The sequence below is a fragment of the Ceraceosorus guamensis genome (assembly GCF_003144195.1).
Source record: "Ceraceosorus guamensis strain MCA 4658 unplaced genomic scaffold IE81scaffold_11, whole genome shotgun sequence".
Taxonomy (NCBI): Eukaryota; Fungi; Basidiomycota; class Exobasidiomycetes; order Ceraceosorales; family Ceraceosoraceae; genus Ceraceosorus; species Ceraceosorus guamensis.
In genome coordinates, this window is record NW_020290006.1 from 255,080 (window position 1) to 273,531 (window position 18,452).

General features: G+C 55.7%; 7 protein-coding genes across 7 annotated transcripts; 4 read left to right on the forward strand and 3 right to left on the reverse strand.

The window, feature by feature from the left end:
* Positions 1 to 92: 92 nt before the first annotated feature.
* Positions 93 to 3,175, reverse strand: IE81DRAFT_345678 (kinase-like protein; the record flags this gene model as incomplete). Its single annotated transcript, XM_025515947.1, has 8 exons — positions 93 to 1,047; positions 1,121 to 1,348; positions 1,408 to 1,694; positions 1,770 to 1,803; positions 1,879 to 1,977; positions 2,043 to 2,368; positions 2,433 to 2,540; positions 2,621 to 3,175. The coding sequence occupies 8 exons, from the start codon at positions 3,173 to 3,175 to the stop codon at positions 93 to 95; spliced, it is 2,592 nt and encodes an 863-aa protein (XP_025371609.1).
* Positions 3,176 to 3,998: 823 nt separating this feature from the next.
* On the forward strand, positions 3,999 to 7,425 carry IE81DRAFT_321347 (hypothetical protein). The gene has a single exon (XM_025513312.1). The coding sequence runs from the start codon at positions 4,387 to 4,389 to the stop codon at positions 7,036 to 7,038; it is 2,652 nt and encodes an 883-aa protein (XP_025371610.1). The 5' UTR covers positions 3,999 to 4,386; the 3' UTR covers positions 7,039 to 7,425.
* IE81DRAFT_20393 (hypothetical protein) lies at positions 7,293 to 8,260 on the forward strand. The gene has a single exon (XM_025510904.1). The coding sequence runs from the start codon at positions 7,546 to 7,548 to the stop codon at positions 8,092 to 8,094; it is 549 nt and encodes a 182-aa protein (XP_025371611.1). The 5' UTR covers positions 7,293 to 7,545; the 3' UTR covers positions 8,095 to 8,260.
* A 1,288-nt stretch (positions 8,261 to 9,548) lies between these two features.
* On the forward strand, positions 9,549 to 12,036 carry IE81DRAFT_20420 (putative succinyl-CoA:3-ketoacid-coenzyme A transferase mitochondrial precursor). The gene is made up of 6 exons (XM_025510909.1): positions 9,549 to 9,604; positions 9,811 to 10,686; positions 10,771 to 10,831; positions 10,931 to 10,993; positions 11,147 to 11,500; positions 11,580 to 12,036. The coding sequence occupies exons 2-6, from the start codon at positions 9,983 to 9,985 to the stop codon at positions 11,868 to 11,870; spliced, it is 1,473 nt and encodes a 490-aa protein (XP_025371612.1). The 5' UTR covers positions 9,549 to 9,604; positions 9,811 to 9,982; the 3' UTR covers positions 11,871 to 12,036.
* A 20-nt stretch (positions 12,037 to 12,056) lies between these two features.
* IE81DRAFT_364964 (hypothetical protein) lies at positions 12,057 to 15,202 on the reverse strand (the record flags this gene model as incomplete). The annotated part of the gene is made up of 9 exons (XM_025516901.1): positions 14,138 to 15,202; positions 13,982 to 14,059; positions 13,883 to 13,910; positions 13,542 to 13,804; positions 13,313 to 13,477; positions 13,148 to 13,238; positions 12,823 to 13,079; positions 12,387 to 12,749; positions 12,057 to 12,306 (listed from the first exon to the last, which is right to left on the reverse strand). Exons 1-9 carry the CDS (start codon positions 15,067 to 15,069, stop codon positions 12,057 to 12,059), a joined length of 2,427 nt encoding a protein of 808 aa, XP_025371613.1. The 5' UTR covers positions 15,070 to 15,202.
* A 161-nt stretch (positions 15,203 to 15,363) lies between these two features.
* Positions 15,364 to 16,494, forward strand: IE81DRAFT_340100 (hypothetical protein). Its single transcript, XM_025515600.1, has 2 exons — positions 15,364 to 15,590; positions 15,669 to 16,494. The coding sequence occupies exons 1-2, from the start codon at positions 15,503 to 15,505 to the stop codon at positions 16,232 to 16,234; spliced, it is 654 nt and encodes a 217-aa protein (XP_025371614.1). The 5' UTR covers positions 15,364 to 15,502; the 3' UTR covers positions 16,235 to 16,494.
* A 185-nt stretch (positions 16,495 to 16,679) lies between these two features.
* On the reverse strand, positions 16,680 to 18,436 carry IE81DRAFT_351952 (RNA-binding domain-containing protein; the record flags this gene model as incomplete). The annotated part of the gene is made up of 5 exons (XM_025516625.1): positions 17,718 to 18,436; positions 17,559 to 17,623; positions 17,351 to 17,492; positions 17,043 to 17,222; positions 16,680 to 16,945 (listed from the first exon to the last, which is right to left on the reverse strand). Exons 1-5 carry the CDS (start codon positions 18,025 to 18,027, stop codon positions 16,680 to 16,682), a joined length of 963 nt encoding a protein of 320 aa, XP_025371615.1. The 5' UTR covers positions 18,028 to 18,436.
* Between the last annotated feature and the right edge of the window lie 16 nt (positions 18,437 to 18,452).

Sequence of the window (18,452 nt, forward strand, 5' to 3'; positions counted from 1 at the left end):
GACATGGCCCAGTATCGACCGTCATGATGTCTTGCAAGCACGGCGTCCAGCACCGCTTCGCCGTCGTCTAGGGTCGTTGATGACGCAGTGTTTTATGACGCCTCAGATGGATCCTGCTCCTCGGCTGGTCTGGCACTATTAAGTTTAAAGAAATCGCTGGCACCGGGTGGTGGAGGGAGAGCATCTTCCGTCATTGGAGACTCGGCAACGGGGCCAGAAAAGAGTTTGCTCGGCATTTTTGGGCGCTCCACCGATTGACGCGTCTCAGCCTGAGTTGTTGGAATGGACCTTGGATGTGGTCTGTCCCTCTTCGAGTGATAGCTCGGCCGCGCTGCAGAGGTGCTCGACTTGTCGTCATCGCCCTCTGATTCGGGCTCATCGAACAATTGTGGTGAGACGGTATTCTCGGACCCTTTCGATGTTTGCGAATTGGCTGGTCGCGGTGTGGGTTCTGAAGCGATGTGCGTGTCTTTGACCTGCGTGTCCAAGTCCTCAACTGCTTGTCTGAGGTCGCCTGCAGGCTGGGACTGCTTCTGAAAGTGCTTCTCCGCCACAACACCTGCATCGCTCGAAGACGTGTCCGGAAAGTAGCCCGGTATCTTGCATGATGGATCTTCGAGGGAGAAGTTCCTTCGATGACCCAAGCTGCCCGAGGTCGAGCCGCCGGCAGGTGACATGGGGGTGGTAGCAGCAGATGACGGGTTGCCGCCATCTTCTGAACCTCCGTCTTTGCCGGTCCCGGCAGACACGGTGGAAGTGATGCTGTTCAGCCTGATGACGTTTTGCGGTCGTCGCTCCGAAGATGCCGATGGGGTGCTTGACTCTTGGGGTCCTTGCGCTTGTTTCGCCTTCGCCGAGACTCTGCTTTCAGCCACATTGGGCTTCTCTTCGGTACCAGGAGGCATCTGCGGCGGCGAAGAGACTTGAGGTATTTCAATTGCCGGGTTGGCATCTTCTCTGGACAAGTCTTCGCTACCCTGCGATTGTGACGCGTTCCGGCGACTTGACGAGCCCCTCTTGAATCGCTGAACAGCGCGTGCGATGGTGCTGCGATCGCGAAACAGAGGCAGCGAGAATGAGCATTGCACAAGCTTGGATACAGGGAGGAATTGGGACTCACAAAATGCTCGCGATGCGATTGATGGCGCAGTCGATTTCCTCCTTGGTGACTTCGATTACAACCTGTTCCAAGTTGACGTCTTGCGAAACCATCGGCATTCTACCACCGTCTGTGACCCAGTCATTTTCACGAAGTTCAGCGATGGTAATGCGTTTTGCCGGATCCTTTTTGAAAAGCCGTTGAAGAACGTCGACCAGCGTTGCGGAGAGATGAGTTGGGTATTCGGGTCTGAAAGAAGTGTTGTGAGCGAAGCTTAATAGGCGTGCACAGGAAGCTAGAACACTCACTCATCGTTCTTTATTGACTCGTAGAGCTCAAAGAACTGGCTTTTGTCGAAAGGGAGCCTGCCAACGACCATGCAGTATAGAGTGACGCCCGTCGACCAGATGTCATCCGCCCGCCCATGAAAGTCGCCGTGTCCTGCTGTGCACAATTCTGGACTCATGAATGCCGGGCTTCCTGCACTCTTCCTTAAAGTGTCATCGCCCGGTCGAAAGAACATCTCTGAGACACCAAAATCAACAATTTTGCATGTCCGCTTGTTGTCGGTGAGCAGAATGTTATCGGGCTTGATCTGCCGGATGAAGGCCAGAACTCGCATCAGCTTTGCTCGGCTCTGAGGGGGACGACTTTCTTATTCTATGCTCACATCGCGATGGACAATTTCATTGCAATGCAAGTATCTTCGTGCAGGACACCGTGAAGTGTCAGATGCTGAGGAAGGGGCGGTAGCTTGGACCAGCCTGTAGATGACTCACTCGATGCCCAGTATTATCTGTTGGAAGTAGTCCCGGGCCATCCCTTCCGACAGCGGCTCCACCGATTCGTGAAGTTTGACATTGATCACAGGTCCGTCACTGCGCGAGAGATCCATAGGTCAGTTCTCGCTTTCACGTCTTTAACCGTGTTTGCGGATACGCACGGGCAGTTCTCGAAGACCATGTAGAGGCCATCTTTGGAGGGGTCATCAAGCACTTCATAGAGCTGCACAACGTGCTCATGGCTCAGCTTTTTGAGAATCGCGACTTCGTGTCGAATCAGTGCCAGAGGATCGTCCGGGGCTGGAGACGACTGCTCTCCCTCTCCCTGGTTGCTTTCCTCAATGCCTTGACGTCGCGGCGTCATTCCAAGACCAAAGCCTCTGCCCCTGACCGCAGCACCAGGTCCTGCACCCCGTCCCCGACTCCGTCGGAATGCATTGCTCCTATTGTTCTTGCGCAACCTCGTCTTTCCGAACTCTTTGACAGCCTGCGTGCGAGGACGATCGAGGTGTGAGGACCAGTAGGCGCTATGACATGCACGCGTCTCTCACAAATTCGACGCTGTCATCGTGTAGCAGCGTTGCCCTGTATACCACACCATAAGCGCCTTGTCCTATCACTTCCTTGAGTCGATACTGATTGATGATGCGCGACCCGTCCTGTAGGCAGTGACATCCACAAAGCAAAATGAGCCGATCTGGAGACGATTGTGACGAGGGCAAAAAAGTAGCATACTTACCGCCATCATTTGGCTCTTAGCATCCAAGGTTTCCTTGTACTCGTGGCTTGCATTCCTACTGCCACTTCTAGAGTGCCCCATACGTGGGCGAGGAGACTGTGATGCTCTGCGCGAATCATCCTGACCCACTAAGCTGCTCGACGACTCGCTTCGATCGAGTGAATTTCCAGATGCTGAAGTGGAAGGCACTCCGAGTGAAGAGGAGGTCGAAATGGCAGAGTACGATCTGTTGTGGGCATACGGCACTCTGTTCCTTTCCGGCTGTTCGCTGCCCAATCGATGACTCGGCGCTCCACTCGAGCAGTGAGACGGCTGTTTGACACTGCTGGAACGTTCCATATCTGCAAAAGGCATGTCCCCTTCTGTCGGGCTCTGCGATACGCCATAGCTGAGATCTTGTGCAGTTGTGCTGGGCGAGGCGGCACTAGCTTGCAGGCCCCCTGGCACGGTTGCAGGTGATCCGCCTACAGAAGCATCATCAGCAGCATCCTGCGAGGGGCTTGAGAGCGGCGACTGACTGATCGGCTCTTCTGAGATGGGACTTGCGCTACTCATGCCGAGCAAGGAGGATGGAGCCCGCGACTCGTTACGATAAGGAATTTGGTGTTGAGGAGCTGTGGCTGTCAAGCATTGGGAGGACGGTGGGAGCTTCTGAGAGCGGACACTTGCGTCCCCTTTTTCCTACTTGTCACGCTTCGTCTTCAGGACCTTTGCGACGATGAGATGGTCTCTGAGATGTGGGGCATGGAGCAATGTGGATCTTGCACCGCACGTCGGGTCGTTGTAGTCAAGTCAAGAGTCTGAGTGGGTGGTGCCTCCTTGCTGCTTGACGACTTAGCTCCAGAAATTCATGTGTGGATCACACGCCATGCGCTTGCACCAGCAGCGCCGGACGATCGTGAGAGACAAGCATGCGTGCGAGCGCGTGCACAGATAGGCCAATCTTGAATTAACAGGCGCGTGTGGTGTTTTCAAATTCAAAGTTGAACATCGATACCGGTGTTTCACCACTAAAGCACACTCAAGACTTTGTATGTCGGTGCGGCAATCACAATGTGATTATATTCTTGATTGGTCAACAGGTCTGATATGAGTTAAGAATTTCCCTTCGATTCAACATTCTTGATTCAGATTCAAGATTTCTGATTCTTGATTGAGTGACTCAACGCAGGCTCAAAGCAACCACACCTCAAACGGGCACATCGATGTCAAATCAACTCTTGAACCGTCATGAATCAAGAATTTGAATCGAGAACAGAACACGTGACTGTGATAACAGCCCCAGCACCAATCAATAATCAGAATCTTGCAATTTACATTCAAATTCTGATTCAAGATCGAGAGTCGAAAGTGAATTTGAATCAGCACATCAGTCAAGGTCGTGAGGTAGCGAAAGGGAGTCACGAGTACCACTCTTGACTCAAACTAGGCTCCTGATGACTCAAGACTCACGACTTTAATTTCTGCCGAGAAGTATTCGCGTGCATCCATCGACGTTTCCTCCAGCTTCTCACCTACCCGTACTGACCTACGAGCTTGCCACTCAGCTTCAAGCCTAGAGCTGCCCCCGCAACGCTGTCCTGTCAAGCGCTCGGCTTGGGCGTCTCTGTGGCGCGATTCAGAGGGGATTGGAGAGCTGCGAGGTCTTCTCTGTACGAGTCGCACCAGTCTATGATCAGGACCCACATCGCTAGCATTCGCATTGTGGTGCTGTAGAGAGGCAGCTTCACTGGATGCCACAATCTAGAGTTCCCAGCGCAGCCAGAATGATTCACGAGCATCCGCGGAAGAGGCGAGCGGTGCACACACCCTCACCTTCACCCTCTCAAGCTCAATCAGCGGCACCATCCAATAGTGTCCACTCATGTGGCGCCCCGATAGACCATCTGTCAGACGAGCTACTTCTTCGGATCCTCCACTACCTCGACGCCGCCAGCTTAACGAAATTTGGAGCTTCTAATCGACGCCACTGGGGCATTGCTGGAGATGCTCTGCTATGGAAAGCCCTCTACTCGGCTGTGTTCAGCGCCGGACCGACGCTGTTACATCCACCGGATGAACGGTTGGTATCCGACCGCAGTTCTTTGCCCGTGTCTTACGAAGGCGGAGCTGGATTCTGCGCCAGCCCAAGACATGATTGGAGAAAAGCCTTCTTGTCGGAGAGAAACTGGAGAGTGGGAAGGTTCAGCGTTAGTAACCTCCACACACCTCCAGCGGTCCGGGCGACACCTCAAAGGCACGCCATTGGTGTCGCGGGCTCATCCTCCAGGTCGACAACAGCGGCCGAGGTGGACACCGAACGGATTGATGTGGCAAGGCGTGTCGAAGAGCATCCACGGCCCCCCATTCGTCGCAGTCAAGCGCGACCGCTGACACTGGTAGTGACGACGCCCACATTCATCCTCACGGCCTCAAGAGCGCGAGAGGTGAGGGTCGATCAAATGTACCCTCCAGTCCACGTTTGGGATTCCACAAGCGATGCAGCGGCACGGCGTGTTCGAGGGGTGCTCCAAGCCAGCACACATACACCTAGACCGGCTCTCACATCGTCGGGAATGCCAACCACTGCAGGGCAGATTGGCGTCCACGATCTGCAGGTGGACAGTTCCGATCCGAAACGAATTGCAGTTGTCTATTCGGATGGCGTAGCAGTGATGTACAGGATCGATGGTGCGGATGGCGAAGGCATCTCATACTCGGAGCAGCAACGTGTCCAGGTTGGCAAGGATGTGTCTGCGTGCTCGTTTGCAGGACCACTGCTGGTAACCTGTACACACGACTTCACCATCGACATTTGGTCGGAGGACCAAGCGCATACATCCCCTGACGGCTGCACTCAGCAGGAGATGCAGCTGATCAAGCGATTCGATGCTTTTGGAGCGCACTGGCCAGCCTGCTTGACCCTGAGTCCTCTTTCGTCGATATCTACGTATGGTGCAGTCACGTCAGGCCAAGACAAAGAAAGTGTGACGTACAGACTGTCGGTCGCATACACTGCTCATCTGTATCCCAAGCGCCTCAGCGTTGGTTTGCAAGAAGTGGATATTGCACTCCACAGACCTGGCAATTGGCCGAGTTCGCGAGGCTCGTCAAGACACGATGCAGCCAGTGGCTCCTCGAATACGGCTCGGAACACTTTCGAGTCACGAGTGGCCGGCGCGCCAGCAGCCAGTCTTATGAATACAAGCAGCTTCTTCAACCCTCTCATGAACAGCAAATGCTCGAAGGTCGCCAAGGCTGCTGCCAAGCTGCCATGGAACGATGGCAGGAACGGCCTACCAGCTTTCCTAGGTCTTCGAAAGCGCAAGCACGCCCAGATAGACGAGCACGCGGCGCAGCATTCGAAATTACCGGTTGATGCTCGATACGCTGAACACGGCGAAGGTTGCTTGGCATCCAGTCGGCCTGAAACCATGTCGCACGACACAAAGACCGGATTAATTGTTGTTGGTCGCAGCGACAATATCATGGATGTGTACAAAGTCTTCCGGCCGGGACAAGAGCAGGGCGAATCTCGATCCACCATCCGATCGCCGTCTCTTGCTCACCGAGCACGTCTGTGGTCCTCCACAAGTGTTCGCAGCGTGGCGCTCGAGGGAGGTCGATGTGTCAGCGCCGGATCAGATGGAGCGTTGAGCGTTTGGAGTGTTGGCGACCTGGATGGCGACGTCCAGTCTGGCGATCTCGACGTTGAGCATGGACCTCGATTGATAGGCACGCTCGATCCCTCCGAAGCTCAACGCGCGTTCGGTTCTGAGAGTGACCGGCGCACACCCCACACTCAGCCCAGCATATCTGTGGAGCATGCACGCGATGCCGAAAAGGAGCGTTTGGCGGCAGCAGGACCTTCTGGTCGAGGAGGCGGAGCGCTTGCGAAGCTGCGGAACATGGCACACGTCGTCACGCTGCGCTCTCAATCGCGTGGCAAACTCAATGAATCGCAAGACGCTCCAAACACGGTCTCAGAGAACACTGCGAGCACTTCTGATTCTCACCTGAGACCGGACTGCCCGTTTGTCTCCACGAATGGACCCGGCCACGCTACACCGATGACGCTTCCGCAGCTCTGGAGCAGTGTAGCAAGTACCTCTCATCTCCAAGGCCACGCACAGAATCCTGCTCAGGATGTGGAGGGGCGGGAAATGACCATGGATGCCCGCTTGACTACCGACCGAGACCTTGCGGAGCGTCCTTTCGGCGACCCTTCCGCCACACACGGCGGCCACCGAACCGTCGCCAATGCGTCGACAGCAAGCTGGGTTTCCACTGCGTTCGATCGAATCGTCAGCATCGAGTCAGTTCGCTCCGCTCCTCTTCCTCTACGTGCGTCTTCTCGTGCCGCCACAAATTGCAGAGCCTTAGGCACCACGGACGACGGCACTACACAAGAGACGGTGGCGATCTATACTTTTACATAGACATCAATGGAGCTTGCGCCCAACCGGCGCTTGACTGGTTGCTGATAGTGGCACTTGGTGCAGTCTCTCGTTGACCGTGGATGGAAACCAAGCCCGTCGTCATGCAAATCAAACTTTTGCAAACCCAATGATGCTCCAAAGAGATACGCCTCGCACAAGCAACTCCAGTGTTAGAGCACTGGCTCGCGCGCGTGCTTCACTGGTCTTCTCAGACTTGGATGTCCATCCCATCTGTGGCAAATTGAAAGGAGCTCAGCGATGGCGCATTGGGTGCCATCGATAGCGTGCAGTGCCTCCCGAATTCAATCGATCATTGCACTCCCTCCACAAGCGCGCCGGCCAACACCTTGCCGATTCGACACCGAATGATGACGCTGTTTTGATCGAATAACATCTCGCTTGGGCAATCGTGTTTGACTCTCTCGTTCTCTGCTGAACCTGCGGCCTTTGCTAGGCAGAAACGAAAACAGTGAAAGATTTCCTCAGCCTTGCTTGTGGCGGCAGTCCATGTTCTTCCTCTTTTTTTTTTGGTTCGCTCAGATGCATCCGCACCGCCTACCGCTGGCTTGGATCAGCACCAAAGGCGATCTTCACGCGTCGCGCAGAGCACGGGCGGTGAGGTGGGTAGGCCACGCGAACCCTTTCAAAGTTCATTCGGTCCCGTGTTGGGCGTGGCGGTGTCGTGGTGTCGCGTTCCATCCCTCGCTTTCTCGAAGCGGGAATGCCACCAGCAGAGCCAGTACGGCACTCAGCTGGTACAAATGCAAGACGAGGGAATCCTGTGCTGCGACCCTCGACTGGCCTTCCCCCCAAAACCTCTTGTTTGGTCTGAGCGGTACGCATCACGCCTTTGCTCCTTCACAAGTAACAGCCTTGTCCTTCTCGCCGCCAGCGTCGACCGATTTGACTCGGCGAGAATTGCTGGATCAGGTAAACGGTGCGAATCCCAATGATGTGCATATCCTGGAGACCAGCCGCACTCCTGGCCCTTTCCCTGTGCCTTATCGCCCCTTCATCTCGCGCTTTGCCATTCACGCGAGAGCCGAGTGGACTTGACGGGTTGCACGAGCTCCTCGAGCACTTGCCTCCTGCTCAGAGGCCTACACGTGCAGCGGTCCCAGCAGCGCCTCCTGCAGTGCATTCTCACCCAGAGATGTAAGTGTCTGCGATCAGAGTAGAATCGTCAAGACGCATCTTCGAGAGCTCATTAGGACCATGACTGGACTTTTGCCAAATTCCCCTGTTCGCACCCATCCCTCCCTTCGACGCTGGCACGAATGCATGTAGCCCTGCGGTGCGTTCCCAAAGTGCAGTCCTCGTCTCGCCTAGCCTTTTTGAAGCTGACAAGACGTCATCGCGGCCCTTTGTACACAACAGGTAGAGTTTCACTTCACTCTACCACCCCACAATCGACCCGTTGGCACGTTCGTCCCTTTGCGAGGCTGGACGCATCTAGATCACGAGCACGCGATGCAGCACGGTGGCAGGCCCGAGAGCATTCACGATGCTGTGAGTGGGAAAAGTTGCAGCAGCATCGAACCAATGCTGGAGTCACTCGTTCAAACTGCACGCTGCTGACGCCCAGTATTCTCTCCCCCCCGCTTTCCCTCCCTCCGTCTCCCTCTATCGCCCAAATGTATGGCGAGGGTTCAGATGTGCCGATGGCCCCATTGCGACGTGACGCTACTTCATCCTGGCACAGAAGCGCCAGAAATTGTGCGCAGTGCTATTTCGCACCATGCGCGCTCCGACCGACCGTCCACCTCTTCATCTTACTCAACTTCTCGATGAGCTGCCTGTTTCGCCATTCGCTTCCGTGAAAGCGGCAAGTCAATCTGACCGACCCAGAAGGCTCTTTAAAGCTCTAAGCTGCTAGCAAAACGCTTCACCCAATCAATCGTACTCCGCTGAGCGCCATCAGGCATTGTTCTGCCAGTGTTTCATAGCACCTGCACGTGTGGAATGGTCATCACGCTAGATGATGCGTGGCGTGGCGTTGTAGCAAATTCTTCGCGTTAGAAGGGGCAAGGTCGATCGATCGTTGGGCAGCGTCGACGGCAGCGCAAAGATGTGACTTGCTCAATAAGAAGATATTTCATCGACCTATGCTCTTCCGTGTGGACGATGCGAGATCGGCAGGATGGAGGGAATGACAGGAACAAGTCGCCTTGTCCAATCCTCATCGTTTGTTTATACATGCATGCGCACAATGCGAAGAAGCCATGATCGGCCGGACAAGCCCGACGATTTCCTCGCGCGGCCCCCGGCGCGCCGGTCCGATCGGACTGTGCCGCGAAGAGCACTCGCGTTTGCGGAGCAAAGTTTAGCCTGCCGTGACTGCCGCACATAGCGGCGCGAGATTCGAGGTGGAGCCGCTGCTGGAGCGCGTATACTCACGACTACTGGTGCGTGGCGTGGGGTCGCTGCGATGCATGTTGATCTCGCGGCCTGAGTGTGAGTGAACAGCAGGTCAGCCGGGCTATCGTGTCAAGCTTGGCTTGCGTCGAATGCGGGGATTCAGCGGGCAAGACAAAAGTGGGATTCTGAGTGGCTTGCAGTCGTGAGTGTGAGTGACGAAGAAAAGACCAGCAGGGAGGAGAGTGGATTGCGAGCGAGTGGCGGGTGGGAAGGGACACGCCCCTTGAGTGCGAAACGCATAAAAGAGGAGCGTTGCGAGCGAGGAAGGGTTCATGTATGCGCCCCCCCCCTCTCTCTGATGCGTTCCGCAAGGGAAGCTCTGACTCGTGCCGCTCGTCCCCTCATACCATTCAGCAAGCTCATCACGCCAGCTCCTCACACGCACACACGCGCGCACTCGAGATCTTCCAGCTCCTGTTCTCACTCACACATCCACGTTGCCCTCTCTCGACAAGATTTGCTAGGGGCGACCACCACACAGCTCTCTGCGACGAGTTTGTATTCGCGTCGCACACTTCGAACAGTCATGTTGCGTCAATTTGCACGTTGCGCAGCCCAGCGCAACGCAGGGCCCAGCGCCTCAAAAATTTCAAAGCTGTTTGCTCCGCTCTCTGTGCGATTCGCTTCCACGACTACAGAGTCCGGCGCAGTGGACAAGGTGTACGCATCGGCCGCCCAAGCAGTAGGCGACATTCGACCCGGTTCCATCGTCCTCTCTTCCGGTTTCGGTCTCTGCGGTACGCCCGACACTCTCATCGGCGCCATTTCACAAAACCCAGCGATCAAGGATCTGACCTGCGTGAGCAACAATGCGGGGGTTGGAGAAAAGGGATTGGGAAAGTTGTTGCACACGGGTCAGGTCAAGAGTATGATTAGCAGTTTTATTGGTAGCAACAAGTACTTTGAAGCTGCTTATCTGGCCGGCAAGGTGGGATTGCAACTCACACCCCAGGGCACCATGGTGGAGAGGGTGAGAGCTGGCGCGTTTGGTATACCAGCTTTCTACACCCCCACTGGTTTCGGCACGGCTGTGCAAACGGGAGACTTGGTCAGCTACTACGAACCGAGGCAAGAGGGGGACAAGAGCCCTCCTAAGCCCAAAGAGTTTGCCAAGCCCAGAGAGACGCGCACTTTCAATGGCAGGGGTTACGTGCTCGAGGAAGCCATCCACGCCGATGTGGCGCTCGTGCACGTGTGGAAGGCGGACAAGATGGGCAACTGCATGTTTAGGTGAGCGAAGTGTAGGCGCGTGCCATGCTTGCTTGCCCCCTTCGCTGACATCTGCTGGACGACGATTGTGCGCGCGCCGGACAGGTACGCCGCATCCAACTTTGGCGCAGCGTTTGCAAAGAACGCAAAGCTGACCATCGTCGAGGTGAGTCCGAATGAACGACGACGCGGCGCGATAAAGCTGTGCGGACAAACTTGAATTGACGACGTTCCGTCGGACCTCTCGATGACATGACGACGCAAGGCCGAGGAGATCGTCGAAACCGGCCAACTGGATCCCAACACTATTCACCTCCCTTCAATCTTTGTGAATCGCATTGTGAAGGCAACCGCACCAAAGGACATTGAAGTGATCACCATTCGTGACGAGGTCAAATCTTCCGCTTCGTCCGTCTCTTCCACCTCTTCGGGCTCATCTGCAGCATCTGACGAGAAGGCGGAAGCAAGAAGACGGCGAGAGGTCATCGCATCTCGAGCGGCCAAGGAGTTGCGACATGGCGACTACGTGAACCTGGGTGTGGGCATGCCAGCTCTCGTGCCTTCCTTTTTGCCCGAAGGCGTGGACGTGGTCCTACATTCAGAAAATGGTATTCTGGGAATGGGACCTTACCCGACCAAGGAACAATTGGATGGCGATCTGGTCAATGCTGGAAAGGAGACGGTTACGCTTTTGCCAGGTGCTGCGACGTTCGAAAGCTCGGAAAGCTTTGGAATGATCAGGGGAGGTCATGTGGATGTTACCATGCTTGGCGCTCTCCAAGTAGGCGCAAACGGTGATCTGGCCAACTACATGATTCCAGGCAAACTCGTCAAGGTGAGCTGCCAGTCCGCCACGAAGCGTCTTGGTGTCCCCCTGACAGCGATTGTTGACGCGCTCCCACCGCATCCTGTAGGGCATGGGAGGAGCCATGGACCTCGTATCTTCGCCCGACCACACCAAAGTCGTCGTCTTGACGGATCACTGCGACAAGAATGGCCGATCGAAAATTGTCAGCAAGACCAAATTGCCCTTGACGGGCTCGCGATGCGTCTCTAGGATCATCACCGATCTTTGCGTCTTTGACGTCGACAGATCCACAGAGCAGGGAGGCTTGACCCTCATTGAACTTCAAGAGGGAGTCACTGTTCAAGAGGTGAAGGACAAGACAGACTCGGATTTCAAGGTTGCCGAGGGCGTCGAGTGAACGAGGCATTCTGCTTACGTGCAATCTTTGCCAGCTTACTCATTTCAATAGCATAGCGTCACTTGTCTAGCCTTCTTCATTCTGGTCAAAGAAATGCGTTGCTCGCTGGAGCTTGCTGGTATGATACAAATGTGCTGGTAGACATGTGCGAGAAGCGCAGAAGAGAGCGGCGCATGATGCGCATGCCTACTCTTCGCTTTCCTCTCCTTGTCGCGCCGCGCTAGAGGCATGAATTGTAGCATCCTCTTCAAGAGGTCCTGGATTGGCATTCACATTGTTCCTGGCAGCTTTCTTCTTCTTCTTCTTCGCCTTGGCCTTCTTCGGCTCCGCAATGCCAGTGATGTCCCCTCCGGCCGCTTCGTGGCGAGAAGAGGACTCGGCGTTGCCATTGCTTTCTTCAGCAGCAATCTTGTCTCGTGCCGAAACAAAGAACATCCTGATGGGCAAGTCGTCGTCGAAAGCAAGTGTCAGTGGAACGCAGCGGTATGCTTGCGTAAATCCAGGAGACGAGCTCACAAGTCTCTCATCTGATCTTGCAAGTCAGCATTCTGCTTTTTCAGCTCTTCGACATCGTGGCCGAGTCGATCTTCCACGGCTCTGCTCTTCTCCAACCTCCTCATCAAGCCTTCGCCCACGCTCTTTTCTGCCTGGAAATCCTTCTCAAGCTTGCGAGCCATCTCTATCGCCTTTTGCATCCTCGTCTCGCTCTTGCTCGCAGATGACCGCGACGCGTCGAGCTCTTTCTCGAGGCCTGCGATCCGCGTATGTAGCGTTGCGCTTTGAGTTGAGGTCTCCCCCGCCGATAGGTGCGCGTTGTCCAGGGCTGAGAGCGCATCGGAGAGCTTTGATTGCACGCCGCGTAGCTGGTCCTCGTAGTAGCTACGGTCAGATGTTGAAGCTGTCAGTGAGAAAGCCCGCATTCGACTCATGCTCTGCTCATGGCCTTGCTCACCTTCGCTGCGTATCGAGCTGACTGGTAAGCAGCATCGAGAATTCTGCGCCCATCGCCTCCATCTTCTCGTTCTCATCGCGTCTGCTGGACATCTCAAGTCTTTCGTTGCCAGCGTGGGTACCATAGACTTGAGCAGATGCGCCAGCTTGCGAGCCTCTGACAGACGGGAGTTCTACCAGCTTGCCGTCCGCTTTGGACTGGATCAAACGGTGCACGTAGGCGTCTTCCACATAAGACCATACGCGTTGCGTTTCCAGCTGTTGTGACAAGTTGAAGAGGGTACTAAGGGTCAGAAGCGGAAAATGTGAGAAGACAAGACACATACCTCGAGAGAATAGGCATGGGCCGTCGAGTCGAAGTGACTGTGGGCATGACCGCCTTTGTAGCGACCGCATCCCACTGCGGCGCATATCAAACTGGTGGGGTGATGGAGGATTGTGGATCATCAGCTTGGCAAAGCCGGGCTCTTGACAGCCGCGCCAGGACTCACCAGACCCAAAGATCATCTTGAGTGCCACAAGAAGCGCATGCACTTTGTTCGGCACCCTCCTCTTCTTCCTCGTCGGGTCTTAGGCTGCTATGAGCCATAGCAGCCGAGCCTCGTTGTCCCGCTGCTCCGCGACGTCTCGATTGGGTGTACCGGCACACAGGGCACCTGTGACTCCGCGGTGGGCGGATCAGCGGGATCGAATGCTCCGTGGCCTCGACATCGGACGCACCTTGAGTCTTCCCATCTGCCGAGACAAGCACAATGAAACGAATGCTGGCATGTCACTGTCATCAATCCTGTGACGCTGCTGTCCATGCGGTCTAGGCATACTGGACAAGTGGGGAGCTCGTACTCTGAGTACTCGCTAGCGCCGGCTGGACGGCGGATTGGTAGAGGCCAGGGATCCGTGTTGGCGAGCGCAAGCATGGGCTGACCAAACCCAGCACTGATGGTCACGGCTGTCACATACACCACGCGACAGAGATCGTTGGGCTGCAGGCAGCAGAAGTTTTGGTCAGACTCAACGCAAGATGAATGAGGAGCGTATCTAAGATATGCCAGATTGCTCACGTGCATCGCGTTAAATGGTGCTCCATTGCTGTTTCAAAAGACCCAGCATGGAGGCCTGAGTACATATACGTGCGAGAAGCAGTCGGAAAGGGAACTCACAATTCCTTGTAGAAGAATTCAGCGTCCAAGGCATCCCGAAATTTGATGAGGATCAAGCAGCGTCCAGGAGAGGACTCCCTGATGACGGAAGGACCGCAAGAAGTCAGCTCGCTATGAGAAGGGGTGTCCCAGCGACGGCGATTCGGATCGACCCACCGAAGAATCCGGACATGCTCAAAGACCTCAACAGCGGCTTCGACAAAGGCCAGGAAGTCGGCTGCGTGCATATAAGCAGGCACGCCAAGAACAGCCAAAATTGTACCTGCATCTTCCTCATTGTCGTCAGTCAGCACTGTCGTAGACGGCGCGTCTTCTTTTGCAAGGTCACTCGCGCCCGCATTGGTCATTCGAGTAGGGGTTCCTGGGCCGTTTGCATTCAAAAGGCCGGATTCGCTGGAGGACTGTGGACGAAATAGGTGCACCAGACCGAAAGCGACTTCCTCCGATCCTCGTATCTCCAATGCTCGAGTGCTGTCTCCCTTCGCATTTGCACCGAGCACCCTTCTCTTCGCCTCCTTGTCCTCTCCTCCAAACGAGCCTTGCCATTCCCAGCGTGCAAGCGGCCCGCTCTTCTCGGCGACGGTACGCGGTGAGGCAGGAGGTGAAGAAGACGGGTGAGGGCTACACAGTTCGGCCACCGAGAATGGCGCAGGAACGTTTCTAGGTGGTGTATGCTGACCTTGAGCAGATGCGCCTGCGGAGACAGTACTTGCAGACGTGGACGCTTCGGCCGATGCCATGCTCGCCTCTCTAGAGGTGACGTCCTCACGGGACAGCACACGATCGACAGCCTCAATGCGCAAAACACTTCCTCTGAAGCCTCTTTGTGCCTCCTCGCCTTCGTGTGAAGGTTCAGCCTTCTTGGCCTCCTCGAGGGGACTGAGGTCGGAAGGCTGCCTTTGCGCACCTTTCGGGCACCTTCGAGCACGAAACGGATGCAACAGTAGCGCTGTTCTCGATAGCACGTCGTGATTCACTGGGGAGAGTACCTCTGAGCTCTGTGTGTCGGTGTCGACCTTGGGTGGCCCACTCAACAAGCTCAGGTGAACTCTGAAGCGTGGCTCGCTGCTGAGGTGACTCGAAGGCATGCCCGCAAGGGCTGGACGTGTTGATGAGCGTTGAGCCTGGCCATAAAGGGCCCTTCAGATGTTGGTATGAATGTAGACTGGGAGCTGCATACCTCATTATCATGCAAGGGTGTGATGGTTGCTGAGAGCAGAGTCCGTGCGAGGGGCACGCACCAGAACTTCGACTCGTGACTGCACAGGTAGCTGGCGTTCAATCTTGAATCTGAATGTGCACACGCGCTCCTTGACGAGCTGCGTGCCTCCACTCGTGAGTCGGACTCGCTGCGCGCCTTGCGTCCAAATTCTGACTCTAAACGTAGATGAATGATGACCTTGCCTTTGCCCATCCACACTACCATCGTCCCTGGCAATCCGCGTCCGCGTGCTTTGCAAGTTGCTGGGCAAGACTGAGATACCACTCACGCGATCCTCGCATTGCTACCAGCAGGCTGAGATGGCGGCTCTTCGAGCACTGGTGGACCGGTCAGCTCAGCAGCCTCCACTGGATGGCAAACACGATGCGTTCTTCTACGGCACACTGAGTGAGTGACGACGCTCCGCTTCGAGTCTGTCTGCATTGGCCTCCCGTGTTTACCTCTTCTCACGTCTGTTGCGACCAGTCCATCCCGCTGTGCTGAGACGGATCATAGGTCGCGCGTGTGACCTGCCCGTTTCCCTCGCCATACTTCCCGGCTACACGGCTCAAAGGGTGCATCATGCCGAGTACCCAGCCCTAGTGTCTTTGCCCGACTTACCAGACCTGCTCGCCAAAAGCGACAGGAACTCGCACAGCTACACCAGGGGCGTCTTGGTCAAGGGCCTCAGCGCTGCCGATGTACTAGCACTGGACACTTTTGAGGGAGACGAGTACGCGAGGACGGCTGTGGAGCTTATAGACCTGGGAAACCCTCAAGCCAATGACGAGCGACTTCTGGAATCCTTGCCGACTCTGTTCGAGCATCTGACTCCCGAGAGAGTCATACCACTCATCGCGCAGCATCGAGAAGCTCTGAGGAATGTGAGAAAGGGCTCCGCACAGGGGGCTGAAAGTGTGCCAACGATAGGGACGATGACTATAGCGCACACATACGTGTGGAGGGGCGACCCGGCTAGCGAGAATGCTTGGGAGTGGGAGACCTTTGTGAAGCAACACGCCCATCGCTGGGTCAGCGGCGAACGAAATTGATGGGAGCAGCTACTGTTCACGATAGCCGTCAGAAAGTATCTCCTCGCATGTGCTCGAGGGCACCACATCGCCTGCTGAGCGTGATTCGTCCGTGTCTGCCAGACCTTAATGGGGCAAAACCTGCCAGCATACGCTACACATCCGCTCTCAAGGCGCATGCCATCACTGCCCCGCCACACGGCTTGAGCAAACATCGAAGATGGTGGACATTGTGTAAGATGCCCTTGCAGGCTTCCAATGAAATGTCTGTTCCGAGATCTGTTCGTGTGCTCAATACCTGCCACGTTTGGCTGGCGGGCCATAGTCGTAGCCGCCTCCACCACCACTGCCCATCGGAGGACCGCCATAGCCCCCACCGGGAGGGCTTCAAAGACAAAGAGGAGTCCCGAGTAAATTGAACGTCAGCAATGATACGCAAGAGAGGCATTTACTACTGGACTTCAACTCACCCGCCTCCGTAACCTCCCCTACCGGGCGGACCACCGAATCCCCCCCGCGGTGGACCACCGAACCCGCCTCCTGGTCCTGAAGGAGCGCCTCCATATCCTCCGCCGGGCGGTCCTCCAAATCCTCCACCTCCAAATCCACCGCGAGGTGCGAACCCTCCTCGTGGTGCAAAGCCGCCTCTTGGAGGTCCTCCGAAGCCGCCGCCGCGTCCTCCAAAGCCTCCTCTGAATCCGCCTCTCCCTCCGAAGCCCCCTCGCATCCCAACTGTGCGTATCGCAGAGCAGGAACGATGAGACACATGAGCGCCAGGAGGTGTCAGCGAATCCGTCAGACGCTTTTGCTTCGGAGTGTGCAAACTCACAGCCGCCGCCAAATGCAGGTGCTTCGACTACTGCTTGAGGCTCTTTCTTCTTTCTCGAAGAGCCACCAAGGCCGCCACCCAATCTCATCGGTTTCCAGTCCTTCACTGTCCGTCCGCGCTCTACATCCACCATTATCCTCCTGCCATTGAGCTTCATGCCTTCCGCTTCCTTGTATGCGGCTAATGTGATGAAGGCATTTGAAGAGGTGAAGGTACAAAAATGATGCGGTCAGCTAATCGACTGGCGCATGACCGAGCTTCTTCGACTGAGAGACGTATGCTAGCAGTATGCACGCATGATTACTAACTCCTCATGTCTCTCTCGCGCTCGTAGACGATAAAGGCATACCCCCGCGGTTTTCCCTCCTTGTCCTTGACTATCCTGATCTTCTCGATGGGTCCATATGCGTCAAATTCTCGGGCAAGGTCCCTTTCTGTAAGGTCGTAAGGCTGTACAGAGAGAGTCGACAAGAGTCAATACTAGTTCCGGCTCTCCCACCAATCAATGAGACTCACTAGTCTGGCAAGGAACAGGGTTGTGAAAGGATCCCCGGCCGCATTTGGGTCTTTGGCCGGATCAACTGAAAAGAGGCGAGGAACACGTCAGCAAATTTCGCGAGCACAATATGCCAGAGCGCGAGCAAGAAGCAAGCGGACGACGATCATTACGCTCACATTCTGACTCTCCTCTCCTTCTGTTCTCTTCGTGCCTTTTCCGCCTCGACTCTTTTTTCAGTTCCTTCTTTACGCTCTCGGCCAATGTGAATACCTGCTCATCCTCCGCACCCTCTGTTGCCTCTCCTTTGTCAGCTGCATCTTGTCTGGCTCGCTCAAGATATGATGCGACTCCTTCGAGCGGTCTGATACGCTTTGATTCTTTGGGAGGCAGTGCGGGATCCTTGTCGGTAGCCAGTGGGACGGCTTTTGGCAACTCGGGCCGAGGAACGAACAGCCGGAGAAGGTTGGGCGGAAGGTAGCCTGACATTGCAATTCGAGCCCACGCTGATGTGAAAGGCGGAGGTATGGGTCGTTGTGGAGATCTCCAAGCGGGTCTATGGCGTCGCGATGTGGGACGAAGATGGAAGTGCCACGACTGCGCGCACCATGCAGTCAGTGACTCAGCCGCGTGAAGTAGCCAATTTGTTATGGGCGGGTCACGGGTCTACGAGTTTGACCTTTCTGAGCGACTCGAGTTTGTTCGAATGTCGCTTTGATCAGACGTCCTTGCGATCGCGGGTCCATGCCGATCGGAAGATCGAGCGATGACAGGGATGATGTGAATCCAGAATCCCATCAGGCGTTCCTTCTCAAGGCCTTGCGCTTCGAGGTACATCCACGTGGGTCACGCACCCCGCCGCGCGTTTGTGTAGCGGTATGCGCGCCCAGCATAGGCGTGACTGCATGTGACCG

What these genes read in the sequence shown, in the direction of transcription:
- IE81DRAFT_321347 (XM_025513312.1), top strand. Translation starts at nt 4,387, where the DNA reads ATGATTCACGAGCATCCGCGGAAGAGGCGAGCGGTGCACACACCCTCA.
- IE81DRAFT_340100 (XM_025515600.1), top strand. Translation starts at nt 15,503, where the DNA reads ATGGCGGCTCTTCGAGCACTGGTGGACCGGTCAGCTCAGCAGCCTCCA. An exon ending in GTTCTTCTACGGCACACTGA is followed by an intron (nt 15,591 to 15,668) that starts GTGAGTGACGAC and finishes TGTTGCGACCAG; the next exon opens with TCCATCCCGCTGTGCTGAGA.
- IE81DRAFT_20393 (XM_025510904.1), top strand. Translation starts at nt 7,546, where the DNA reads ATGTTCTTCCTCTTTTTTTTTTGGTTCGCTCAGATGCATCCGCACCGC.
- IE81DRAFT_20420 (XM_025510909.1), top strand. Translation starts at nt 9,983, where the DNA reads ATGTTGCGTCAATTTGCACGTTGCGCAGCCCAGCGCAACGCAGGGCCC. An exon ending in CAAAGCTGACCATCGTCGAG is followed by an intron (nt 10,832 to 10,930) that starts GTGAGTCCGAAT and finishes TGACGACGCAAG; the next exon opens with GCCGAGGAGATCGTCGAAAC. An exon ending in TTCACCTCCCTTCAATCTTT is followed by an intron (nt 10,994 to 11,146) that starts GTGAATCGCATT and finishes AGACGGCGAGAG; the next exon opens with GTCATCGCATCTCGAGCGGC.